Here is a 27,799-nt window from a genome sequence, read left to right as displayed (position 1 = left end):
CCATCCCAAATTCACGGCCCCCAGATGCTTAAGTAAATCTTGCTTCAGTGAAGCAAACAGCTCAAGACAGTGGGAGTTGACACATCCACACATTGCACTGGAATCTTGGACACTTGTGTAGGGTTGGGGGGGCATTCATCTCGACGTCGAAACCTTTGAAAGTCAGAATTCTGCCCCGCTGTAAACCCCTGGCAACACAAACAGCAACCTAAAGGATGGACGAAGGCCTGCACACAGTGCTTGCATTCCAGCTTTCTCCCTTCGAATGCAACAGAGCTGAATTGTGATCAGCATATCTGCCTTTAAATGTTGGTTTGGGTTATATGTTAGTGACACTGTAACTATGTGTCCATCCCGTTTAGCCGAACTGAACTTAAAAATCAAATGCTAACCACTGTTCAGTCGGCCCAATCTTAATATCCTGATTGAAGACGTAGTGAAGATATTTCCACTTGTCCAAAACTAGGGGCTGTAAATATAAAAAAGCCACTAATAAATCCAATAAAGAATTCAGGAGAAACTTCTTTGCCCAGAGTGTTGTTAGAATGTGGAACTTGCTACCACATGGAGTTATTGAGGTGAATAAGGGGAAGTGAGAGAAGTACATGAGGGAGAAAGGAATAGAAGGATATAAATGGTAAAAAGTTAAAAACAGTGGATGACCAAAGGGACTTAGGGGTTCGGGTACATAGATCATTGATGTGTCATGAACAGGTGCAGAAAATAATCAAGAAAGCTAATGGAATTCTGGCCTTTATATCGAGAGGACTAGAGTACAAGGGGGCAGAAGTTATGCTGCAGCTGCACAAAACCCTGGTTAGACTGCACCTGGAGTACTGTGAGCAGTTCTGGGCACCGCACCTTCGGAAGGACATATTGGCCTTGGAGGGAGTGCAGCGTAGGTTTACTGGAATGATACCCGGACTTCAAGGGTTAAGTTACGAGGAGAGATTACACAAATTGGGGTTGTATTCTCTGGAGTTTCGAAGGTTAAGGGGTGATCTGATCGAAGTTAATATGATATTAAGGGGAACAGATAGGGTGGATAGAGAGAAACTATTTCCACTGGTTGGGGATTCTAGGAGTCGGGGGCAGTCTAAAAATTAGAGCCAGACCTTTCAGGAGTGAGATTAGAAAACATTTCTACACACAAAGGGTGATAGAAGTTTGGAACTCTCTTCCGCAAACGGCAATTGATACGAGCTCAATTGCTAATTTTAAATCTGAGAGAGATAGCTTTTTGCCAATCAAAGGTATTAAGGGATATGGGCCAAAGGCGGGTATATGGAGTTAGATCACAGATCAGCCATGATCTTATCAAATGGCGGAGCAGGCACGAGGGGCTGAATGGCCTACTCCTGTTCCTTATGCTGTTAGGGTTAAATGAAGTAGGGTGGTAGGAGGCTCATGTGGAGCATAGACCAGTTGGGCCGAATAGCCTATTTCTGTGCTGTAAATTCTATGTAAGTTTAGTGTGTTTGTTTGTTTGTGATTGTGAAGTGTCAAAGTCAAATTATCCCCTCCGATCTGACCCCGTGTTGTAAGCTCAGATATTGAGTCCAGATGGCATGGTACATAGGGCTGCATCTGCAATGTTTGGTGCTGTTGCAGTGATGGGGGTGGGGGGGTGCGGCGGAGGAATGGAAGGAAGGTCACAGCTTTGTTCATCTCCAATGTTACTGTTCTCCGTTGTGCTGCTGTGCTGAGGTTCCAAGCCTAGAGAAGGGGAGAGGGGGACGGGGGACAAGAGGCGTCTCCATGCCTTCAATGTCGGCCAGCTCACAGCAGCATAAGGTACCGTGGTCGAATGGCCCACTGATACCGTCAAGGATCGCAAACGAACATTTGGGTGAAGTCGCGGAGAGGACTCGGCGCCCGTGGAATGACACTCCAGTCGAAGTTTGTAACTTCAGGAAAATAGAGGAGAAAATGTAAACTTTAAAACAAAAATAGCTTCGGATTATAGAATGGTTACAGCACAGAAGGAGGCCATTTGGCCGGTCGAGCCTGTGCTGGCTCTCTGTAAGAGCAATCCAGCTAGTCCCACTCCCCTGCCCTTTCTCCGTAGCCCTGCAAATTTTTTCCCTTCAAGTACTTATTCAGTTCCCTTTTGAAAGCCACGATTGAATCTACCTCCACCACCACCCCCAGGCAGTGCGTTCCAGATTATAACATTAAAAAAAAGTTTTTTTTTATGTCGCCTTTGGTTGTTTTGCCAATCACCTTCCATCTGTGTCCTCTGGTTCTTGACCCTTCTTGCCCCATCCCACCCACAGGTTGCTGGGCCAGAAGATTGGAATGACAGAGGAAATCCCATACTTGGACCCTTGTTTGCCAGCTGATATCAGGGACGAGATTCATCAAGACGGACGCACCGTGTACTTGAGAGGACTGGGAGATTTCGATTGGTGTCGGGAAATGATTCGTCCTTTCTTAAACAAAACCAATGAGACTTCAACATCACTCAGCGGGGTGTACCAGCCCCCAGTAGACTACAGGAACAGTGAATTTTATGGTTTCTCCGAATTCTATTACTGCACTGAAGATGTCTTGCGCATGGGCGGGAACTATGATGTTGCCAAATTCACTAAGGCTGCTAAGGTACTGAGCTGAATATCACGTTGCCTATGAAATGTGGACAGATTATTAATCAGTAAGTGGGTGTCTAGAATAGCATATCTCGTGGTGAAGTTGTTGCATTTTGTACAGAGAGAACTACATCAAACTCGAAACCAGCATCCTCAACAGCTCAGTCGATGGACAGCGTATAACTGAGCCCTGCGGACCAAAAGGTCTCGGGTTTGATCCTTGCTCTGGGTTGAGCCAGCCGATGTCAGCTGTGGGGGTGGGGGGTGTGTTGGCAACAGTCCTAGGGTAATATCAGCCAGCCTTCCTGTTCCTGACTCCTGTCAACTGACTAGGCCACGATTTATGGGTGTTGCAGTAGATATTCGCTCGGGTTCAAAATCTCCAGTCACTCCCATTTGTGAACCTCCTGCTTATAAGTTTAAAACTGAGAGAACTTTCAGATAGGGTTAGATGAAGAGGGGTGGGAGGAGTGTGTGGAGCATATACAGTGCCTCGGACCATTGGGCCGAATGGTCGGTTTCTGTGCTGTAAATTCTATGTAATTCTACGTATGGGGATTGGCCGGGAAAGTGGAGTTGAGGCCAAAGATCAGCCAAGTATTGAATGGCGGAGCAGGCTCGAGGGGCCGGATGTCCTTCTCCTGCTCCTATTTCTTATGTAACTTTGATTTGCCATTGGAATAATACAATTCAGTGTGACTCGGAAATGCTTTCACGTGTCTGTGTTTTGTAGGATTATTGTGCCACAAAGTGGACAATCCTGAAGGAACGGTTTGACCGCGGCTTGTACTCCTCTCATGCGGACCTCCACAGACTGAAGTAAGTGCACCGGGTCTCGCTTTGAATGGGGAAATACTGCAGCGTGGGTTTTCATTGGTGCTTCGGGGCTTCCTCCCTTGCGGGCGAGACGGTGCCTTGTGCCACACGGGCCGTGTCAGCACTCCAGTGCGCTGTCCAAGCAACCATTCCAAATGTGCGAACCACAGCAGAGAGTGGCGCAGCCTCAGTGCACCCTGTGATCGCCCACTATCCTCAAGCAGACCTTTTCCAGTAGGGCAGTATCCTTGTGTCTTGGCTACCTCTTGCGCTTTGGAACTGCAGGTAAGAGATAGCGAGGGAGCTGACTTCTTTGTACAGAGGGTTGGGATCCCACTTTCCTTATTCACCACAACTTTTGGAGTGGAACTTCGCGTCCACACAGGAGAGAGAGGGTTCACCGTAAAAGCTCTCCTTTTCGGCTGCTTTAAACCTACAGTTGGCAAGCACTAATTGCAATGAGGCATGACTTGAGTCACACTGATAGGCACCAGTGTCTCTCTTTATCTCATTGAGTATTGGGCAGTTCAGCAGAACGTACAATTTTTAAAATGTCGTCTTCCGTATCGTACTTGGCTAGAAAAAGTGGAAAGGTCCAAGGTCCAGTTTACAAATTGCACTGAGGTGCCCAATTGACTTGAACATCCCTGGGTTAGAAAGGAAGCACAGTGCTTGGATTCCTGCTTCCCTTCGCTGTCCAGGAACTTCTACAGCAAGCAGATTGAGGGCATGATCACCATCCCGACTTGGAAATCTATCGTCGCTGGGTCAAAATCCTGGAACTCCCTTCCTAACAGCACTGTGGGAGAACCTTCACCACATGGACTGCAGTGGTTCAAGAAGGCGGCTCACCACCACCTTCTCAAGGACAATTAGGGATGGGCAATAAATGCCGGCCACGCCAGTGACGCCTACATACCATGAACGAATTTTTAAAAATGAACCAGCTCAGCTGTGAGACCGTCAGTTTTCAGCTTCCACTCACTCTCCAGACCTGCATGTGAAGGAAGGGTTCTTGGGTGAGGGTAACAGTTGATGGAACTGGAGTCTCATCAGCCTGCAGGAACATAGGAGGGGGAGGAGGCCATTCAGCCCCTCGAGCCTGTTCCAGCTTTCAATTAGATCATGGCTGATCTGTCCCTCAACTCCATTTACCCACCCTTAGCTCCATATCCCTTGACGCCCTTACTTAACAAAAACATATCGATCTCAGTCTTGACAGTTCCAGTTGACCCCCAGCACCCACAACCTTTTGGGGGGTGGGGGAGGGGTGGGGGTAGAATTCCAGATTTCCACTGCCCTTTGTGTGAAGAAGTGCTTCCTGACATCACCTCTGAATGGCCTAGCTCTAATTTTAAGGTTATGCCCCCTTGTTCTGGACTCCCCCACCGGAGGAAATAGTTCCTCTGTATCTACCCTATCGAATCCTTTTATCATTTTAAACACCTCCATTAAATCACCGCTCATTCTTCAAATCTCAAGGGAAGGCAAGCCAGTTTAGATCACTATGTTGTGGAGAGCAGAGCGAGGGTGAAAAATGGAAGCAAGAAAGAATCGTTGCTGATCTTTTCGAATGTGTTGCCACGGCAAAGCTCAGTTTAACAAAGTGCGAGGTTTACACATAGAAGTCGCTGAACTCCACTTCTCATCTCTGGGTTTGGTGACAGACGGGTAACTGAGGATGAAGAGGTGAGGACAGCAAAACGTCAGCACAAGCCGCCTGTTCTCGGACAGGCTCGCCAACGTTTGCGCAGACTTGACCATCTTAGCTTGTGCAGCTCGTACTTGCGAGGAAGGAGTTTTATTTTATTTTACATTATAAGGCAGTTTGCACCCTGTGGTGAGGAGAGTAGGTCTGTGTGAATAAGTTGTGTGTTAATTTTAGGTATCAGTGTTTCAAGTCGGCATGGATGTACCAGGTTCTCCATGGTGGATTCTCCTTCCCTGCTAATTACACCAACCTGAAAACAGCCCAGCTGGTCTATGAAAAGGAGGTTCAGTGGACACTTGGGGCAATTCTCTACAGAACCCGTTACTTACCCCTGAGGTGAGACTGATTGCAAATTCACCATCGATTTTCTCGACTATGTAATAAAACTCATTTTTTAATCTTTCGATACAGCGCACCCTTCCTGTAATCATCACAGTTAATTCTTGTCACACTTTCACGTATGCTCTGACTTATCGTAAGCAACGGGAGATCTGCGAGTGTACGTGTATTACGTTAAAGATCTTCCTTTTGCTAAGGGAGGATTCAGGGCGGAGAGTGAGGAGAGCTGAGTGACGTAGTGGATTTGGTATGTTTTTCACATCTGGGATCTAAATTTGAACCCAGCCCCGATCTCTCTGGCTTCCTGTGATGGGAGGGATCACAGCGCAAGACTCTCCACAACTGACAGTCTCTCTGTGCACAGAGGATTGTAGGAAATTTATAGTGATGCAGAGGGCAGGAATGCTTCCCGAAGGGTCTGGCTGGCGAGCAGTCAGCCGTGGCTCAGTGGGTAGCACTCTCGCCTCTGAGTCAAAAGGTTGTGGGTTCAATTCCCGCTCCAGAGACAGGAGCATAAAATCTAGGCTGACACTCCAGTGCAGTACTGAGGGAGTGCTGCACTGTCAGAGGTGCTGTCTGCCCTTAAAGATCCCATGGCACTATTTCGAAGAAGAGCAGGGGAGTTCTCCCCGGTGTCCTGGCCAATATTTATCCCTCACCAACATCACTAAAACAAATTATCTGGTCATTATCTCGTTGCTGTTTGCAAATTGGCTGCTGCGTTTCCTGCAATAGTGATTACACATCATTTGCTGAAAAGCCATTTGGGATGTCCTGAGGTCGTGAAAGGCGCAATACAAATGCAAGTTCTTTCTTTCAGTGTTGGGGCACAACTTGCTTCTCACTGGAGAATACTTGATGCTGACACGACAGCTCAAAGTACACCAGTCCCTGATGAGCATAAGACTATTCTGCTCCAACACATTTCAAACAGCAACCCCATTTGCTGCCGGTACGGTGCTGGCATCTGGCTGTTTTATCCACTTCCCCTTCAACGACGGTCCTTTTAGTTGTCTGGTCGATGTTGTTACGTTGCCAGCATTTCTCATTTTGTTTGCTTTAATGCTGACAGGGACATTCAACAAGAGAACTTCAAAGGGAATCACACGCACTGGAGGGGCTTTTCCTTCGTCTACAACCATTATTTATTCTTTGTCTGCTTCCTGGTGGTCCTCTTGTCTATCCTCCTTTATCTGCTGCGACTACGACGAATCCACCGAAGGATGCAGCACAACACGTCGTCAGCTGCGCTGTGGATGGCGGAGGGCGGGCTACCTCAGATTCCAGAGGCCTCTTGAAATCCGGTCAGCGGGGGGGAGCGAGAAGACGTTGGGGAGGTGTGGGTTTGTAAGTGACTTGCAGACGGCCGGAGCGACCCTTGGCCGAAAGTGAGAAGCACAGAGGCAAGTGCAAATGTTGGAACTGTGAAGGGAAAACAGAAGAGGCTGGAGACGCACAACGGGTCCGTCAGCACGTCAAAGTCGGGGGGGTGGGGTGGGGGGGAGAATGTGGCTTAATGTTTTGTAAGGGACGTCCCACGTTCACCTGTCCTTTTCAGACACTTGCTGTGCAATACCCGTGCTTATTTTAGGAGTACAGATACGTGGGGGTGTTTGTCAAAGTGAACCGCCAGGCTGTAAAACTTGATTTTCTCCACGTTTGAAATTTGCATGACCGTTCTCGAGAAGACGGGCCAGAAAAACCCCAAACCCTTTAATTTGCCTCCGAACAAGGGGACTGTAATCATCCAGGTTGGTGACATTAAGTACCAATGTTTTCGATTTTGGCCTTTTTTTTAAACAAAATAAAAGATTCAGAAAATCCTGTTACTTTGACAACCCTGTGGAGAGCCCTGAGTTGTGCCTGGATATCTATTGGGACAGCAGTTTCAGGGGAAGAGAGGGAAGATTAGTCCAGTAGAAATGCATTGTGATACGACAGCTGCTATGAAGATTTCGACAATCGAAAACTCTTGATATATTTATTTATAATTGCAATAAATATAGAAGTCGGTGCATTTGTTACGTAGAAATTAATGATACGACAGATCACATAACAAACGTAATAAATGTCTTTATAAAACGCTATTGTATTCATCATTGTCAGATAGGGAAGATTAGTGCCTGAACTGGAATGTATGGACGAGGTGATGTGGGACGTGATTAATCCACTGGACGTTAGTGCACAAGTTGAATATCCGCTCCATCACACCTACTTCCACCTTCGTAACATCGCCCGTCTCCACCCCTGCCTCAGCTCATCATCTGCTGAAACCCTCATCCATGTCTTTGTTACCTCTGCATTCGACTATTCCAGTGCTCTCCTGGCCGGCCGGCCTCCCACCTCTATAAACTTGAGCTCATCCAAAACTCTGCTGCCCGTATCCTAACTTGCACCAAGTCCCGTTCACCCATCACCCCTGTGCTCGCTGACCTACATTGGCTTCTTGTAAAACGACGCTTCGAATTTAAAATTCTCATGCTTCTTTTCGAATCTACTCTTGGCCTCGCCCCTCCCTATCTCTTTAACCTCTTCCAGCCCTACAACCCTTTGGGTTCTCTGCGCTCCTCTAATTCTTGCCTCTTGCACCTCCCCGATTTTCATCGCTCCACCATTGGCGGCCATGCCTTCAGCTGCCTAGGTCCCAAGCTCTGGAATTCCCTCCCTGGACCTCACCGCCTCTCGACCTCTTTCCTCCTTAAAATCTACCTCTTTGGCTAAGCTTTTGGTCACCTGTCCTAATATCTCTTAATGTGGCGCGGCGTCACATGTTGTTTGATCGCACCTGTGAAGCGTCTTGGGACATTTTACTACGTTAAAGGCGCTATATAAATGCAAGTAGTTGTTGTATGGTTCGACATTCCTGTTCTGTGTCTGGATCTCTTGGACTGCCTGGGTACAACGAATGCAAGGGGGAGCACACGTCTCTGACGGAGCCCATCTGATTTCTCTCCCGTTCTTCAGTTTTCCTGTATTCACTGCCCCACTCTTTTTTCCCCCCCCAGCTGATCCAATAGTGCAGATGCCAACAAATCTGCCCCCAGATGCCCTGTGTGAGGACTGCAACAGTCTGACCAACAAACCATTATTGCTTTAGGAACAGGAGTAGGCCCTTCAGCCTCTCATGGCTGATTTGTATCTTAACTCCATCTACCTGCGTTGGTTATCTCTTGCAAGCCCAAATCATATCTCCTACTGATTCTATTTCAGCCCATCTGTAGCTCCCAACTGAAAATTCAATTTGCTTTACGACATCAAAAGAGGCACAAGACGACCGAGGAGAGTAAAATATTTGGCTTATTCTTACAGTACCGAATAGAATCGGGCTGATGTCATGGATGGCCGAAAGTTTTTCCCACAAGAAATACTGGGTGAATCAGAAAACTATGACGCAATCCTACAGACGCAGAGATTTTGAGTTGAGGAGCTCACTCTCATGCAGCTCTTTCCAGATTCTCGGTTTGTGGTTGTGCTTTTTGATAAGGCTTGTCGGCATCCGTGAGAGAAGGAAAGGTGCAATTTCCAGGAGTGAATGTGGTGGGGCTAATTCCACAAGCACTTTGATACCCTGCACAGCACCAATTCGCTCTGCATCTGAGGAACATTGCATGTGCATCAATTTTTTAAAATTCATTCTCTGTGGGCGTCGCTGGCAAGGCTAGTATTTATTGCCCAGCCCAAACTGCCCTCGGGTGAGCGGCCGCCTTGAATCGCTGCAGTCTGTGTTGTGAAGGTACTTCCACAGTGCTTTTTGTAGTGGGTTGAGTACAACTGAGTGGCTTGCTAAGCCGTTTCAGAGGGCAGTTAAGAATGAACCACAGTGCTGTGGGTCTGGAGTCACACATAGGCCAGACCGGGTAAGGACAGCAGGTTTCCTTCCCTGAAGGACACAAGTGAACCAGATTTTGCGACAATCCGGTAGTTTCAAGGTCACCATTACTGATACTAGCTTTTTATTCAAGATTTTTATTTTTAATTAACTGAATTTAAATTCCCCAGCTGCCGTGGCGGGATTTGAACTCATGTCTCCGGATTATTAGTCCAGGCTTCTGGATTACTAGTCCAGTAACACAACGATTATGCTATCGTACCCGGTAATAATACTTTGCTTGTTTAACGGGAAAAATTGTGATGGTGCGTTTGAATGTAAAAAAATGTGAGGTAATTATGGGGAGCAGTCATACAAGATATATTAAAACTCCTAGACCAGGATGGGGAATACAAACCTTCAGTGCTGTCTTTGTTTCCACTTTCAAAGCTTTATTCAGCAGAGTTCCTGTGAGGGTCCTTTTTCCATCCCCTTCCCAATTCAGTTTGTCTACTGAATTGGAAGTAAAATCAAACACAAAAGTCCTTTCCGCCCATCCCACTGGTACTCTCAGTCTCTCGTCCTGCCCTGTTCCAGAAGGGTCACTTGCCCCAAGTGGAGGGGACTGGGGCTGGGTTCGGCTGTTAACAGATTAGTGGATACGGTGGTTATGTTACCGGACTAGTCGTCCAGAGGCCTGGAATAATAACTCGTAGAACGTGACTTCAAATACACTGGTGGTTGGAGAATTTGAATTCAATTTTTAAAAAAAATCTGGAAATGAAAAGCTGGTATTGTAAAAGCTGCCAGATTTTGGTTAATAGCCCCAACTGGTTCACTTAAAGTCCTTTTAAGGAAGGAAAGCTGCCGTCCTTCCCTGGTCTATATGTGATGATGTGGAGATGCCGGTGATGGACTGGGGTTGACAAATGTAAACAATCTTACAACACCAAGTTCTAGTCCAACAATTTTATTTGAAAATCACAAGCTTTCGGAGGCTTCCTCCTTCGTCAGGTGAATATCCTATGAATGGTCTATATGTGACTCCAGTCACGCACCAATGTGTCCTGGCCAATGTTTATCGCTCAACCAACATGACTAAAACAGATTATCTGGTCATTATCACGTTGCTGTTTGTGGGATCTTGCTGTGCGCAAATTGGCTGTAAAGCGCTTTGGGACGTCCTGAGGTCGTGAAAGGCGCTGTTTCAGTCCAGGTATTATTTTTATGTGGTTGGCTCTTAACTGCCCTCTGAAGTGGCCTAGCAAGCTCGAGATGGGCAATAAATTAAGCATCAGCAATGCGACGGGCCTCATAGTAGGAGGTGCCTTCGTGGATGGTTTTGCACCATGCTTTCTTATATTGGGCAAGTTATTTCCCTCTTATGTGCATCAATTTAACACTGTTTCAGAATTGCTTTTAAGCATTCTTTATCTCTCTTGCTGACCACCACGAAATCGCTTCCCAGTTGTCAACGCTGGGACCAGTACAAGTTTCCCGAAGTCAGTGTGCCAGTCCTCGTTGCTGTTGTCTCTGGCTGCCTCCGGTAATAATTTTGCTGCTGTTTGAAATGGTAAAATCCAGAGAGCAGCGCTGTTTCAAAGTGAAGGTCTGAAGTGACTTGTTTTCAGAGATTGCCCAGAACCTCGAAGTAAATGAAAGACAGGATCGAATACTAATCCACAGGGAGAATGGGAGCTGCCGGCTGGAACCAGCCTCAGGGTACGGAATGCCTGAACAGAATGCCCTTGTATCAACCGGACCCATAATGGCAGTGTTTGGTTTAATGGCCCAGGGGACCTGATCCTGAAGCTTTGATCATTTGCCTCAGTTACAAGGCATTACTTATCTGTTTGTGTTTATTTACATGTTCTTAACCGGCTGTGAGCTCCCTGGGACCCATTAGCGGCCTGGGGGAAGCGTGCAGAAGGCATGCAGGAAGGAGACAGTGCGGACAATGGAGAGTCATGGTTCTTGCCCTGGAGCAATTGGGACTGGAAGACGGGCAGTTGAGTAAGTGATCTCCTCTTGTCCCCGGCTGTGATTTTAAGTCGCTGTTTCGCAGGCAACATTCAGTAGTAAGATTTGTGATGTGCAGTAAAAAGAGTTGCTGGAATGTAATGTGACCTCCTCACGTAGTTTTTCAGCAGTTACCTGTCCTAATATCTCCTTCTGTAGCTCAGTGTCAAATTTTGTTTGATAATGCTCCTGTGAAGTGCCTTGGGAGGTTTTACTTTGTTAAAGGAGGTCAGCAGTGCTCAATTTGTTGTGCGGGGGAAGGGTGTGACTGCATGCGCAGAGTCCCTCTGACATTGTACCGCTGTGAGCAGTGATCGGGCCTTTTGCTGCATCACAATTTGCACGACTTTTAGTCGTTCGGCTCGGCTAAGTTGGTAACACTCTCGCCTCTGACTCAACAGGTTATGGGTTCAAGTCCCAGTACAGGACTTGAGCACGTAATGTCGGCTGACAGCTGAGTGGAATGAAGCCCAGACCGTGTGTGCTGGTTCGGGTGGATGTAAAAGGTCATGTGGCACTATTCGAAGAGCAGGGAGGCACCCTGCATTAATCCCTCAACCGACACCGCAGAAAATGTAGATCATTTGGTCGCTCGTTCATTTGCTGTTTGTGGGACCTTGCTGTGTAAAAATTGGCTTTTGTTGAAAGTAAACTGCACTTCAAATGTAATTATTTGGCTGTGAAATGCTCTGGGACATCCTGAGGGTGTGATAAGGCACGATATAACTAACTATTCTGACGAAGGGTCATCGACCTGAAACGCTGACTCTGTTTCTTTCTCCACAGATGCTGCCTGACTTGCTGAATGTTTCCAGCATTTTCTGTTTTTATTTCAGATTTCCAGCATCCGCAGTATTTTGCTTTTGCTACAACTGTAGTGATTCTTTCAATCCCTTGAGACTTTCAGATGCAGATAGTCTTTTATAGACAGATAATTTCCAAGTACAACTTCAAGTCGTTCCCTCAGAAGATCGATCTCTCTCAACATTTTTTCAGCATTGCTAACATTCTACTTTTTTCTCTGCTATTTCTTTCGAAGTTAACTCTCCTGCCTTTGTAGTTCTCACAAATCTGGAAATAGAAAAGTAAGTTGGTATCAGTAAGAGTGACCATGAAGCTGTTGGATTGTTGTAAAAAACCAAACTCGTTCATTATGTCCGTTAGGGAAGGCAACCTGCCATCCTTACACGGTCAAGCCTATATGTGACTCCAGTCCCACACCAAGCTGGTTGACTCTTAACTGCCCGCTGAAGTGACCTAGCAAGCCTCTCCGTTTAGGGATGGGCAATAAATGCCGGCCTTGCCAGCGATACCCACATCCCGAGAATGAATAATAAAACAAAAGTCACAAGCCTGCAGTGGATTTAGATTTTGTGCTAAGTACCTCGCGAACACCGTTCACTGATGTCTCTGTGCAGTTACGGTACGATCAGTGTGTCCATCAGTTACCATAGAGATAAGCAATGGTCTGGTTTTACTTATTCTTACAGACTGAATTTCACTGCATGCACTCAATCAGTATTTTAATGGAATCATGAAACAGTTATGAGTAAACCATACAAAGAAAGCTATATTTCAGTTTATAAATTGCACTTCAGTTAATTAGATTTGATTTTGATGGGTGCAAACATGTGAGACCAAGAAGGATCGTGAAATGAATATAATTTAACTGTTTCCACTGGCGGGAAGGTCGGTAACCAGAGGACACAGATTTAAGGTAATTGGCAAAAGAAGCGAGTTGCTATGATCTGGAATACACTGCATGAAAGGGTGGTGGAAGCAGATTCAGTAGTAACTTTCAACAGGGAATTGGATGTATAGTTGAAAAGGAAAAAAATTGCAGGACTACGGGGAAAGAGGAGGGGAGTGGGACTTTCAAAGAGTCGGCACGTGCATGATGGGCCAAATGGCCTCCTTCCTGTGCTGTATATTCTATAATTGTTGATTGCTTCCTACACACACACACACACACACACACACACACACACACACGAAAAATCCTCCATGGAAGCTGAAGTACAGAAGGAGGCCATTCGTCCCATTGTGTCTGTGCCGACTCTTTGCTCGAGCAATCCAAAACTAATCCTGCTGTCTCCCCGTGGCCCTGTATCGTCTTCTGTTTTTAATATTTTATAATTTTTTTCCTTAAATGCATTGGTCTCTGTGTCTCAGCCACTCCATGTGGCCAAGCATCCCACGCTCCAACAGTCCTGTGCGTACTTGGATGTGCAGACTGCAGTGGACGTGAATCAGCATGAAGACAGGTTATCATCTTGGGTCACTCGAAAAATATTCCCGATATATAACGTAGTTAAGGACAACAGTTTAAGATGTGTCAGTCGTGGTTTGGTGGTAGCACTCTGAATCAGAAGGTTGTGGGTTCAAGTCCTGCTCCAGAGACTGGAGCACAAAATCTAGGCTGACACTCCACTGTTGGAGGTGCTGTCTTTTAGATGAGACGTTAAACCGAGGCCCCGTCTGTCCCCTCAGGTGGACATTAAAGATCCCATGGCACTATTCAAAGAAGAGCAGAGGAGTTCTCCCCTGGCCAATCCCTCAACCAACATCTGAAATACAGATTATCTGGACAATGGCTGTTTATGGGACCTTGCTGTGCGCAGATTAGCTGCTGAGTTTCCTACATGACAGCAGCGACTACACTTAAAAAGTACTTCATTGGCTGTAAAGGGCTTTGGGACGTCTTGAGGTCGTGAAAGGCGCGATATAAATGCAAGTTTTTAATTGCTTCCTTTGAATGACAGCAGCTCACACCAGGTGAATAATATCAGAGCTGCTCCTTTGGTTTCAATTCATGTTGACCATTTGGCACTTGTTGGTATTCTCACAGGGCTGGGCTTGATGTAAATAAACAAACAAGAGGAATAGAACGAACACACACACCTGAAGTGAAATGCCGAGCTACAACCTGAAAGAATGCTCAGTTCGTGAGTGCCCCCAGCGGTACTTTCATCTGTGGCCTCCTTGCCTTTCACGGTTCAGTCAGCCCACGATGCGTTCATTCCTCCGCTCCATCAGGCATGTTTTATGTTGGATCAAACTGAGCTGCTTGCAGTGAATTCAATGGACAAATCCCGCCTGCTGCTCAAGAGTTAGAGTTGAGGTAAAGAGTCACAACTCTTGTGATCTGCTTGATGCCTGCCCCGGGGTGGGGGGGGGGCGGGGGGAGCGGGGGTTGAGCCCCTCCACTTGCACATGAGCGGGGCAGTTAAGCAGGAATGCCTGCTTCCTTTCCAGCAGTATTCAGTGGCTAATCGGAGAAGACATAGAAGAAAGCGAGAGTTTCTCTTGCAGGACTTTCTGATTCTAACAAGTAGTAAGATGAGCAGGAGCATTCTGTTAAAAGGAAGATCTTGCATTTATATAGCGCCTTTCACGACCTCAGCACATCCCAAGGCGCTTTACAGCCAATGAAGTACTTTTGAAGTGTGTAGTCACTGTTGTAATGTAGGAAACGCGGCAGCAAGATCCCACAAACAGCAATGAGACAGGAAAAATGTAAAATTATGAGAGGGAGTCCAGAGGAGGGCTATGTGGCTGATTCTTGAAGTTAGAGGGGTGGGTTATGAGGAAGAAAAGTCGAGCATGGGACTTTACTCTCTTCAGAAGAGGAAGATGAAGCAGTGCTAGACCGAGGTCTTTAGAGTTTTCAGGGATATGGAGAATTTAGATCCAGGAAAATTCTTTTATGAAGCACAGTATTCAAGGATGAGGAGACACAACTTGAAGTTAAGTATGTCAATAGAAAATAAGAAATTTAGTCCACATTTTTTCCAGTAAGAGGGTGATCGAATTGTGCAATAGATTTCCAGCAGGGTGATGGAACAGGAAATCAGAGTAGATTTTCATAAAGGGCCTGTATGAAATAGGATTCAAGGCTATTGCTTCCTGAATCACTGCAAGGAACCTGCTGAGGGTTTGGAAGAGGAAGCTAGACGGACCAATGGTGTTCTCCTGCCCAAAGCATTACTACGTTACTACAATACTGCCTTTGAACAAGAAAATTGCAAACATTTCTTGCAGGAAATAGGTAACACTTTGGGTAATGAGTGGAAAGGGCTGAATAAACACTTCAAGAAAATACTTCATTTGCTGTAAAGCGTTTTGGGGTATCCTGAGTTTGTGAAAGGCGCTGCATAAATGCTAGTTTTTTTTAAAGCAAGTGTTCCTGGTGTGAAGCTCTTCATAGTTGTGGAATGTGTCTTGGCAAATTGTTTTCCTGCAATTTCCTATCGGTGCCACAAGAGGTCTCCCGTTCACCATTATCACGCTCAATCTGTCGGTGAGGTGAGTGTTGATGCATTTTGAGAATTCACCAGTAAACACATTTTCCCTTCCTATATTTAGTGCCAATTTTTTTTTTTGCAAAGTATGTAGTCTTGGATTCTTCTCAAGAACACAGGAGGAATGTCAAATATATCAGAGTAAAGGATTGCACCGTAGGAGCTGAATGTATTTGTCAAGCCATGTTCACTGATCAAATCCATCAAGGTGATGTTTTTAGGGGAGCTTGACTGAGGTCCACACATTGATAATCTGAGCAACATTCCTTTCTGTAGGTACCAAATTAGTCACTCCTGTTGGAAGTGTAAGCAGAAAGTGATGAGAATGCAGCAGCTGAGGGAGAAAGACTCTGCATCAAAAGCCAGCTGAGGTTGAAACAAAATAGATGGCGAGCTGAGGTACATCTGTATTTTGGCATATTGGCTTGTCCGCACCTGGGAGTGCGAAACCAAAACAAACCTTCCCTGTATTGTTCTCCCGCTTTTACATTGGGTATCAGCTGTGGCTCAGTGGGTAGCACTCTCGCCTCTGTCAAGCCCCACTCCAGAGACTTGAACCTGTAACCCAGGCTGACACTCCAATGTAATACTGAGGGAGTGCTGCACTGTCGGAGGTGCCGTCTTTCAGATGAGACATTAAGCCGAGACCCCGTCTGCCCCCTCACTATTTTGAAGAAGTTCTCCCCGGTGTCTTGGCCAATATTTATCTCTCAACCAACATCACTGAAAACAGATTATCTTGTCATTATCAAATTGCTGTTTGTGAGACCTTGCTGTGCACAAATTGGCTGCCGCGTTTCCTACATTAGAACAGTGACTACACTTCAAAAGTACATCATTGGCTGTTAAGCGCGATGGAACGTCCCACGGTTGTGAAAGACGCTGTATAAATGCAAGCCTTTCTTTTCATTTGAAGTCTGCAGGGGGCCTCCTGCAGGCCAGGCAGATCAATAGAGGAAGTCACTCCAACAGTACATGTAAGGACCCACAAGAAACTGATGGCAGAATGAGGTCAGGGAGGTCATTTACACGAGGAGAAGACGTCGGCCGTGCAAGACCCACACGTGAGGCGGCGATTTCACCACAGGAATATAAAGATGTTCAGAGGGAGAAAGAACATGTACGGGGAGTGGCAAAACACAGGTGATACTGTGGCAGTATTGGCCTTGGTTCATTTGGTAGCACTCCTGCTTTTGAGTTAGAAGGTCGTGGAATCAAGTCCTATTCCAGAGACTTGAGCACATAACCGAGACTGGCACTTCAATGCAGTACTGAGGGAGTGCTGTGTTGTCAGAGGGGCAGCCTTTTGTGACAAGAGGTTGTTACATAAAATCAGAGCTCATGGGATTGGGGGTAATATATTAGCGTGGATTGAGACTTGGTTAACAGAAAACAGAGAGTAGGAATAAACGGGTCATTTTCGGGTTGGCAGGTTGTAACTAGTGGGGTGCCACAAGGATCAGTGCTTGGGCCTCAGCTGTTTACAATATATATCAATGACTTGGATAAGGGGACCGTGTCTCATGTATCCATTTAACCTGTAGGCAGGTTATGGGAGTGGGTGAGAAGGAGATGGAGTATAATGTGGGGAAATATGAACTTATCCATTTTGGTAGCTAGAATAGAAAAGCAGAATATTTTTTTAAAAGGTGAGAGACTAAGAAATGTTGGTAGTCAGAGGGATTTGGGTGTCCTTGTACACGAATCACAAAGTTAACATGCAGGTACAGCAAGCAATTAGAAAGGCAAATGGTACGTTAGCCTTTATTGCAAAGGGGGTTGGAGGATAAGAGTAAGGAGGTCTTGCTTCAATATATAGGGCTCTGGTGAGACCACACCTGGAGTACTGTGCACAGTTTTGGTCTTCTCACCGAAGGAAGCATATACTTGCCTTAGAAGGGAGTGCAACGAAGGTTCACAAGAGAGATTCCTGGGATGAGAGGGTTGTCCTATGAGGCGAGATTGAGTAGGATGGACCTTTATTCTCTGGAGTTTAGAAGAATGAGAGGTGATTTTCATTGAAACATATAAAATTCTTAGAGGGCTTGACAGGATGGATGCTGAGAGGCTGGAGAGTCCAGAACAAGGGGTCATTGTCTCAAGATAAGGAGTCGGCCATTTAGGACTGAGACGAGGAGGAATTTCTTCACTCAGAGGGTAGTGAATCTTTAGAATTCTGTACCCCAGAGGGCTGTGGATGCTCTGTCGTTGAGTATATTCAAGACTGAGATTGAGAGATTTTTGGACACTCAAGGGATATGGAGATAGGGTGGGAAAGTGGAGTTGAGGTAGAAGATCAGCCATGATCTTATTGAATGGTGGAGCAGGCTCGAGGGGCCGTACGGCCTACTCCTGCTCCTATTTCTTATGTGTGAGACGTCAATGTTCATCTCGCAATCAAATTAACGATTAACTAGTCATTTATGTTTGTGAGTCCTTTCTGTGCGCAAATTGGCCGCCGTTGATTGTCTACATAACTACAATAACTCTACATAACTACAATAACTGTAACTTCAAAAGTACATCATTGGATGTGAAGCACTTTAGGACATCCTGAGGTCATGAAAGGCACTATATAAATCCTCGTTCTTTCTTTCAAAGAAAAGGCGAGTGGCCAGGGGAAGAGGCACAAGAGAAGGGAGGGAAGATCCGCGACTGGGAAGCTCGGTGCCAAAAAAGAAATGGCAGTGATAAAATATTCTCCATCCAGCTACAGAACCTTCAGTCTAAATGTCACGTACTGCAGCTTCTCGCACTTGCGGTGTGCTGGAGTGTTAAAGCACAGTAATTAGCACCTTATCACAACGTAACCTTTCAAGCAAACGTACAAGTCGATTGTGCATCTGTTCTGTATCTGCGCAGGAGTCGGGACGTTCGGGTTGCAATTTTTAAAAATTTGTTTTCAATTTAAAAGAAAGAATGTAAAATCACTCCTTGGCTCAGTGGAAACTTGGATATAGGCAAGTCTCAGCAGTTTCTGAAGCTAGATAAAGTGCTTTGAAATGATTCCAGGGCATCTGTCATATTTTTATTATATATATATCTATCCTACGTGTTTTATGTGCCGGGTATGTGTTTGTGCTGGCACTGCAGATACCGATTGGTCTGTATCACTGATACGTGACGGCATTTGTGCTTTCGGATCACATCTGGTTATTTCATATTCTCATTGTTTACAGTTTGGAGACTGTTGGTTACTCTTCCCTTCACAGCTTCTCCAGCATGAATCAAGGACCATCTATGGACCAATATGGGGGGTGTGGCGATGCCTTGGCTTCTGCGTTGGTTATTGTGCAGTTTACAGTTATTAAAAAAAAGAATAATTCATCCTCACAATGTGGGCATCGCTGGCGAGGCCGGCATTTATTGCCCTTCCCTAGTTGCCCCTTGAGAAGGTGGTGGTGAGCCGCCTTCTTGAACTGCTGCAGTCCGCGTGGTGAGGGTGCTCCCACAGTGCTGTTGGATAGGGAGTTCCAGGAATTTCAAGAAGGAAATGCCAATATATGTCCAAGTCGGGATGATGTGTGACTTGGAGGGGAACTGGGAAGTGGCGGTGTTGCCATGCATCAGCTGCCCATGTCCATCTAGGTGGTGAAGGTCGCGGGTTTGGGAGGTGCTGTCGAAGAAGTGTGGGTTTCATGCTATCTTTCCTGTGCTAAGGTCATTTTCAAAGGGCTATAGTGGGAGATGGCCCCATTAAGTTGAGGATAGTGTAACACTGACATAGTGATTTGGGTTTGGGACTGGGGTGGGGGTGGGGGAGGGGGTGATGAGTGCCTCCAGCACTGTTGGGTGACATTGATCAATCTTTGGGTTCGAGAGGAGGCTGTCTATCTTTGGGATTATGAAGGGGTTCAATAGGATAGACGTAGAGAGGATGTTTCCACTTGTGGAGGATTCCAAAACTAGGGACCATAAATATAAGAAAACCATGAATAAATCCAATAACCCAGAGAGTGGTTAGAATGTAGAACTCGCTCCCACAAGGAGTAGTTGAGGCGACTGGCATAGATGCATTTAAAGGGAAGCTCGATAAGTACATGAGGGAGAAAGGAATAGAAGGATATGTTGATTGGGTTTGATGAAGTAGGGTGTGAGGAGACTCGTGTGGAGCATAGAGACCAGTTGGGTCGAAGGGCCTGTTTCTGTGCTGTAAAATCCATGTAATATGTAATTTTAAACCAGTGCTGAGTCTTATTTCCTTTGAAGTGGGATCTGTCTGATCAACCTGCCATTTTCAGCATTTGGGAGTGTTCAATGAGATACAGTAGCCCTGGTTTGCAGCAGCAGTGAGGGTCTCAGTATTGTCCCTCACTGTCCTACAGATCCTTTGAGATTTTGTTGTACTGATGTACCCTTGAGGCTCAAATGTCAGCGGGTGAGACCGTTGTGTGCCTGAGTCTATTGGAGTGAGCTGTGAACGGGAGGGTAGAGATGGGCAAGGGGTGAAAGCCTTCTTGCTCCGTCACAATCCAGTGATGGGCATGGATCCATTCCAGCATGAGGCACACCTGGTTTACCAGAGCTAAAGGAGGTTTTTGGCAGTGCCACTCTGGGCTCTGGACCTCAATGCTCTTTCAACTAAAACCACTTGTGCCCCACTCAGGGTCTCTTACTGTTCAACAGCAAGTATGGGGTCAGTTTGAGCTCTTGGTTTGGCATTCAGGATGTGGGCTGGAAGCTTTTGGAATCGATGCTCATTGTCAGGGTGCAAACTGAATATTTGGGATAAGGTAAGTGCACTCAACAGGCTGTGCCTTGTGGACAGTAATAAGAAAGAACTTGCATTTATATAGCACGTCTCTCAACCTCAGAACATCCCAAAATGTTTTACAGCCAATAAGATACTTGTTAAATATGGTCACTGTTGTAATGCAGGGTAACGCAGCAGCCAATTTGCGCACGAGGTCCAACAAACAGTAGTGAGATGATCTGTTTTAGTAACATGGGTTGAGGGATAAATATTGGCCAGGGCATCCGGGGTGAACTCCCCTGCTCTCTTTCGAATACTTCCACAGGATCTTTACCGTCCACCTGAGAAGGCAAACGGGGCCTCGGTTTAGCATCTCATTTGAAAGACGGCACCTCCGACAGTGAAGCACTCCCTCAGTGTCAGCCTGGATTATGTGCCTAAGTCTCTGGATTGGGGCTTGAAACCACAACCTTCTGACTCAGGGATAGTGCACTCCCACTGAGCCAAGGCCGACATCTATGTGGTATAAGGGGCTTTGAAGAGGAGGTGCAGATTGTTGGTAATGTGGGCAGTGAAGTATTGCTTCTTTGCCTTTAACCCTTTACCCTGGCAAGTATTGGCATTTGCTTGCTTACAGTACCACAGCTGCCCCGTAACCTCCAGTGACAGGAATAACAAACTACAAAACACATTTTAAAAGATGTGAATGAAACGCGAATAGAAAATGGTGGCAAAGCAAAGTGGAGAAAATTCCTGTTTGCAGGTGGGGTTGAATTCATTCGACCGAAGCTCTGAGCTTGTCTGACCTAATGTCTCCTGACGTGGCTCGGTGTCAAATTTTGGCTGGCAATTGCTCCTGTGAAGCGCCTTGGGACGTTTTACTCCGTTAAAGACGCAATATGAATGCAAATTGTTGTTGACCTGTTCATGGTGCTTTGGCTGAACTTAGGGTTGGCGGCAGTCAAGCTGTGTCTGTGGTCATGCCAGTTCTGCAGTGGAAAATATGAAGCCATCTCATCTCTGTCCATAACCTTGTGCAAAACAAACATGCAGCCAATTTGGAAAGTGTCCTGTGTGAGCTTGGACAGTGAGTGTTGTGTGCAGGACAGTCTCGTGCAGTCCTGCCATGACCCAATGCCCATACACACACATGCATTACCAGCAGAGGGTGCTGTAGCAGTCGTAGGGATCAAAGAACCTGGCTGATTGTTCCTTCCCTAACCCAGGGGAGCTCAGGCCCATTGGAGCCGCCTCCCGGCTAACAGGCACGATTTGGGGTTCGGTCCTGAAATTTTCCTGGTTCTTGTGGCTGAAGCGTATACCTAATTACATCTGTGCCTTGTGTACAGCAGAGCTTTTTAAACTAAGACCAATGTATTCCTAGAGCTTTGCACTGGGGATCTCAGGAGGCCATCCTATTTCCATCTATTTGGGGCTCACGGTAGCAAGCAGCGAGAGTGTCTCCTGTATTTATTGACTTATTAACATGTTAGTTTTGCCGCTGTGCACGAATAACAGAATCTGCACTGTGTCCCTATAGCCAGCTTTCACCATCTTTCAGAAACTGGGACTGGGGGTATTCGAGAGTGTGTTGCTGAGAGAAGGGGACCTTTCCAGTTACTGTTGCCCCTTCGTTGCTGGATTACAATGAGTGATGGGTAAGTCATGGGCTTCTGGAACCTCAGGGAGTTGGAGAGCGATTTCCCAGAGCTTTCCCTGAATTGGCTGCAGGTTCTTCACTCTTTTGCTTCTCCTTGGAGTTAGCATGGTTTGGGAATGTGTGAACAATGTCTGAGGTTGCACCGTTGACTGGTTGAGTTTTTTGTTATTCATTCATGGGACGTGGGTGTTGCTGGCAAGGCCAGCATTTATTGCCCTGGAGAAGGTGGTGGTGAGCTGCCTTTTTGAACCACTACAGTCCGTGTGGTGAAGGTTCTCCCACACTGCTGTTGGTAGGGAGTTCCAGGATTTTGACCCAGTGACGATGAAGGAACGGCGATATATTTCCAAGTCAGGATGATGTGTGACTTGGAGGGAAACGTGCAGGTGGTGTTGTTCCCATGTACCTGCTGCCCTTGTCCTTTTAGGTGGTAGAGGTCGCGGGTTTGGGAGGTGCTGTCGAAGAAGCCTTGGCGAGTTGCTGCAGTGCATCCTGTGGATGGTGCACACTGCAGCCACAGTGCGCCGGTGGTGAAGGGAGTGAATGTTTAGGGTGGTGGATGGGGTGCCAATCAAGCGGGCTGCTTTATCTTGGATGGTGTCGAGCTTCTTGAGTGTTGTTGGAGCTGCACTCATCCAGGCAAGTGGAGAGTATTCCATCACACTCCTGACTTGTGCCTTGTAGATGGTGGAAAGGCTTTGGGGAGTCAGGAGGTGAGTCACTCGCCGCAGAATACCCAGCCTCTGACCTGCTCATGTTGCCACAGTATTCATATGGTTGGTTCAGTTAAGTTTCTAGTTAATGGTGACACCCAGGATGTTGTAGGTGGGGGATTCGGCAATGGTAATGCCATTGAATGTCAAGGGGAGGTGGTTAGACTCTCTCTTGTTGGAGATGGTCATTGCCTGGCACTTGTCTGGCGCAAATGTTACTTGCTACTTATCAGCCCAAGCTGGATGTTGTCCAGATCTTGCTGCATGCAGGCACGGACTGCTTCATTATCTGAGGGGTTGCGAATGGAAGTGAACATTGTGCAATCGTCAGCAAACATCCCCATTTCTGACCTTATGATGGAGGGGAGGTCATTGATGAAGCAGCTGAAGATGGTTGGGCCTTGGACACTGCCCTGAGGAGCTCCTGCAGCAATGTCCTGGGCTGAGATGATTGGCCTCCAACAACCACTACCATCTTCCTTTGTGCTAGGTATGACTCCAGCCACTGGAGAGTTTTCCCCCTGATTCCCATTGACTTCAATTTTAGTAGGGCTCCTTGGTGCCACACTCGGTCAAATGCTGCCTTGATGTCAAGGGCAGTCACTCACCTCACCTCTGGAATTCAGCTCTTTTGTCCATGTTTGGACCAAGGCTGCAATGAGGTCTGGAGCCAAGTGGTCCTGGCGGAACCCAAACTGAGCATAGGTGAGCAGGTTATTGATGAGTAAGTGCCGCTTGATAGCACTGTTGAAGCACCTTCCATCACTTTGCTGATGATTGAGAGTAGATTAATGGGGCGGCAATTAGCCGGATTGGATTTGTCCTGCTTTTTGTGGACAGGACATACCTGGGCAATTTTCCACTTTGTCGGGTAAATGCTAGTGTTGCAGTTGTACTGGAACAGCTTGGCCAGAGGCATGGCTAGTTCTGGAGCACAAGTCTTCAGCACTACAGTTGGGCTTGATGGGGCAGCTGAACGATTTTTGCCCTTTTTTGTATGTTGGTGTGATTCTCTGCTTCAGTACAGTATATGAGTAATTTGAGACATGACATGTGGGAGGTGTAGCAAGCTCAGGAGGAACAGGTGACTTTGGACCTATGGTTCACAAAGATCCCCACCACTGGGGTTTGCCTCGTCTCATGTCAGGATCTGTTATAGTCTAATTGATGGAGATTGATTGCTCTGATTAATCAACAACTCCATTATGATTGTATCAGGCGACTACCAGGATGGTAGAAGGCGAACTAGATGGACCTTGGTCTTTGTTCATCTCGCAATTCCCGTGTTCTTGTGTCGTGGCTCTGGTGGGGAAATGCTGCTTGTGCTGTGTGTGAGTATTGGCTGGTGTAACAAGCGTGAGGGCTGTTCACACTGGTGAAGGTTTCAACAGCCAACATTTGGGAATTGCGAGAAAAGAAAAAGGGAATCCAGGCAGAGCGATTTCACACGAAGGGTGATCAGCGTGGGGAAGAAACAAACAGGGAATGACATTGAAGTAAGTGAATGTGAACAAGTTCAACATGAGAGTTAGACGGATTTGGTGAGAAGATGGGTCAGTGGGGTTTCAACCAAGCAAGGGGGGGAGGGGCTTGTGGGGCTAAATGATACTTTATTCCTTTTTTAAAAAAAAGCTGAAACATGCCTGTGTGTGTTTGAATGTATGTATGTTTTTTTTTATTCGTTCATGGGATGTGGGTGTCGCTGGCGAGGCCAGCGTTTATTGCCCATCCCTAATTGCCCTTGAGAAGGTGGTGGTGAGCTGCCTTCTTGAACCGCTGCAGTTCATGTGGTGAAGGTTCTCCCACAGTGCTGTTAGGAAGGGAGTTCCAGGATTTTGACCCAGCGACGATGAAGGAATGGCGATATATTTCCAAGTCGGGATGGTGTGTGACTTGGAGGGGAACATGCAGGTGTTGTTGTTCCCATGTGCCTGCTGCTTTTGTCCTTCTAGGTGGTAGAGGTGGCGGGTTTGGGAGGTGCTGTCGAAGAAGCCTTGGCGAGTTGCTGCAGTGCATCCTGTGGATGGTACACACTGCAGCCACTGTGCGCCGGTGGTGAAGGGAGTGAATGTTTTAGGCGGTGGATGGGGTGCCAATCAAGCTGGCTGCTTTGTCGAGCCTCTTGAGTGTTGTTGGAGCTGCACTCATCCAGGCAAGTGGAGAGTATTCCATCACACTCCTGACTTGTGCCTTGTCGATGGCGGAAAGGCTTTGGGGAGTCAGGAGGTGTGTCACTTGCCGCAGAATACCCAGCCTCTGACCTGCTCTTGTAGCCACAGTATTTATATGGCTGGTCCAGTTAAGTTTCTGGTCAATGGTGACCCCCAGGATGTTGATGATGGGGGATTCGGCGATGGTAATGCCGTTGAATGTCAAGGGGAGGTGGTTAGACTCTCTCTTGTTGGAGATGGTCATTGCCTGGCACTTGTCTGGCGCGAATGTTACTTGCCACTGATCAGCCCAAGCCTGGATGTTGTCCCGGTCTTGCTGCATGCGGGCTCGGACTGCTTCATTATCAGAGGGGTTGCGAATTTGTGTGTGTTTGTATTTGTGTGTGTGTTTGTACGTTTGTGCTTATGTGTGGTGTTACATCTGGTCCACAGCACAGAAACTGGCCATTCGGCCCATCGAGCCTGTGCCAGCGTTTATGCTCCACACGAGCCTCCTCCCACCTCTCTTCATCCAACCCGATCAGCATATCCTTCTATTCCTTCCTCCCTCATGTGTGTGTGCTTGTGTGTGAGTTTGTATGTGTGTTTGTCGTTACTTGTAGTTTAACGATTTAATATCAGCAGGAGGGTGTCCCATTTTTTTGTGCCGTTGTCACGATGCCAAACTCAGGTTCCTGTCTCGGAAACAAATCGCAGCTCGCAACTTTTTTTGGATTGAGGGAATCCCTTTGCTGATTGGCTGCTGCTGCTCGAGCCATTACATCATCGTTGTGTGCACCAATGAGCTCTGGCAGGAGGGCGGGAGAAACTGACAAGGCACAGGGAGATCCATCAGCTGAAAGTTTGGGCTGGGGAGCTGAAGAACAGGACAATCTCTGGGAGTTGACTTTGCATTGAAGGAGAGGCGGCGGTCGGACAACTGGACGGGATCAGCTCTCCTGCTCAGCAAGAGATTCGGGATCTCATCTGAACCAAGGGAGTCGGACTTGGACAACTTTATTCTTGGTAAGTTTATGCAGTATAAATTACTCTGGTATAAATTACCCAGGTTCCTTACGATTTCTCCCCTCCCAGAAAGTTTTCTTCCTGGGCTGCATTTAACAAAAGTTAGCCTCAATCAGCTGTATGCTGAACAAATCTTGTAATACTGTCCATACTGGGTGCAACGGCTCTGCGATAAAACGCCTTCGAATATCAAAATAAGACGGGGCTTAAAAATGTGTGGGTGGCTGTCTTCGTGAGATATGCAGAGACCTGGTTAGATAAATGAATTGAGGTTTGTATGTGTGTGTGTGTTTAATCCGGGAGGGAAAGTATCGCTTTCTCAGTTATTTAATTCAAAGATTTGAAGCGCTCCTATGCGTCCTGGTTTGCTGCCTGGCTCGTTAGTCTGGCGAGCAACTTAGTCACGTACTTCTTGCATTGTTTCTACCCAGGGATTGCAGGAGTCTCTGGGAGGAGGTGGGTGAGAGAAGGAAGAACAACGCAACTTTGGGTATAAATTTGAGACAGACTGGCTTGCGCTGATTCCAGCACCTTTCCGTAACCGGAGATCGAGTTACAGCAATATCCGAGTTGAAACAAAGCATTTCACCCAAATCTTTTGAGCAGTGTTTGACCGAGAAAGGGGGAAATTAGTCTTGGATCTCGAAGCTTAACTGCACACACTTGCCCTGTTTTCCAGGGATTCCCCTGATCCCAAACGAGGGACACAAATCAGCCCACTGCCCTGTTACTTGTCTCCTGATGTTCGAACTGATGGGCAACTGTGTTTAGCTTTTAATTTCTGACACATGTTTTGAGGGATCTGTCGAAGGCTAAACGGCCTTTTTTCATGTGTGTCTTTTGGACACATTTTTATCAATGTGTCAGCCGTGGCTCTCTCGCCTATGAGTCAGAAGGTTGTGGGTTCAAACACAAAATCGAGGCTGACACTCCAGTGCAGTCTGGAGGGAGTGCTGCACTGTCGGAGGTGGCATCTTTCCGATGAGATGTTAAACCGAGGCCCCGTCTGCCCTCTCGGATGGATGTTAAAGATCGAGATTTGCCAGGTTTTCGAAATGACTGAGGCAATTGAGATATTTAATCCAAATCTCTCCTCTGTCTTCAATTTTGCATTATGATATTGCTGTTTGCTGCGCTTTACTGGGGAATCTTAGCTGTGGAGCTGTTGAATTTTGTGCTGTGCAATGCATCCAGACACAGAACAAACTGGAGGAAAGTTTCCTAGATTCCATCCAATAATCCGCCTGAATCATAGAATGATACAGCACAGAAAGCCATTCGGCCCATCGTGCCTCTGCCGGTTCTTTGAAAGAGCTATCCAATTAGTCCCACTCCCCTGCTCTTTCACCAGAGCCCAGCAGATTTTCCCCTTCAAGTATTTATCCAATTTGCTTTTGAAAGTTACTATTGAATCTGCATCCACCACCCTTTACGGCAGTGAGTTCCAGAACATAACAACCCATGTCGCCTCTGGTTCTTTTGCCAATCACCTTGAAAAACGACAGCTTCATGGCCACTTTTACTGATCCCAGCTTTTTACTTCAAGATTTTTTCAACTCAATTTAAATTCTCAACCTGCTGTGGTGGGGTTTGAACTCGGGTTCCTCTGGATTACTAGTCTAGGCCCTTGAATTATTAGTCCAGTGACCACGACACCACTGTGCCCAGAAATCCCTGCATCTGAAGTGTGCCCCCTATGAATCGTATGAGCGAGGAAGGGAGAAGTCTGAGATCCAGGCTCGCAGGAGGGCACAGGTCACCGGTGGTCTTCCTCGCCCCTTTGTTCCCCTCTCCTCTCGTGCTGGGGAGTGGATACAGTTCCACCCGTAGTATCATAGTAGGTACAGCACAGGAGGAGGCTATTCGGCCCATCGTGCCTGTGCCAGCCCTTTGAAAGAGCTATCCAATTAGTCCCATTCCCCTGCTCTTGCCCCATAGCCCTGCAATTCTTGCCCCTTCGAGTATTTATCCAATT

General features: G+C 46.8%; 1 protein-coding gene across 5 annotated transcripts in view; it reads left to right on the top strand.

Annotated features, from left to right (window-relative positions):
• Nucleotides 1–27,799, top strand: part of entpd4 (ectonucleoside triphosphate diphosphohydrolase 4) — a 142,589-nt gene that overhangs the window by 17,984 nt on the left and 96,806 nt on the right. For 2 of the 5 annotated variants that reach the window (XM_068001033.1, XM_068001032.1), the window contains exons 10-13: nt 2,277–2,601; nt 3,322–3,407; nt 5,290–5,451; nt 6,527–7,536. In XM_068001033.1, coding sequence (XP_067857134.1) covers nt 2,277–2,601; nt 3,322–3,407; nt 5,290–5,451; nt 6,527–6,752 — 799 coding nt within the window. In that variant the 3' untranslated portion in view covers nt 6,753–7,536. Of the gene's footprint in view, nt 1–2,276; nt 2,602–3,321; nt 3,408–5,289; nt 5,452–6,526; nt 7,537–10,560; nt 10,602–19,407; nt 19,411–25,629; nt 25,825–27,799 lie in introns of those variants that run through there. The other 3 variants (XM_068001030.1, XM_068001031.1, XM_068001034.1) reach the window with 2 other exon arrangements.

The sequence above is a fragment of the Heptranchias perlo genome, chromosome 20 (genome assembly GCF_035084215.1).
Source record: "Heptranchias perlo isolate sHepPer1 chromosome 20, sHepPer1.hap1, whole genome shotgun sequence".
Lineage (NCBI taxonomy): Eukaryota > Metazoa > Chordata > Chondrichthyes > Hexanchiformes > Hexanchidae > Heptranchias > Heptranchias perlo.
Note: the sequence above shows the minus strand (reverse complement) of the source record. Positions and strands in the feature narration are given on the sequence as shown.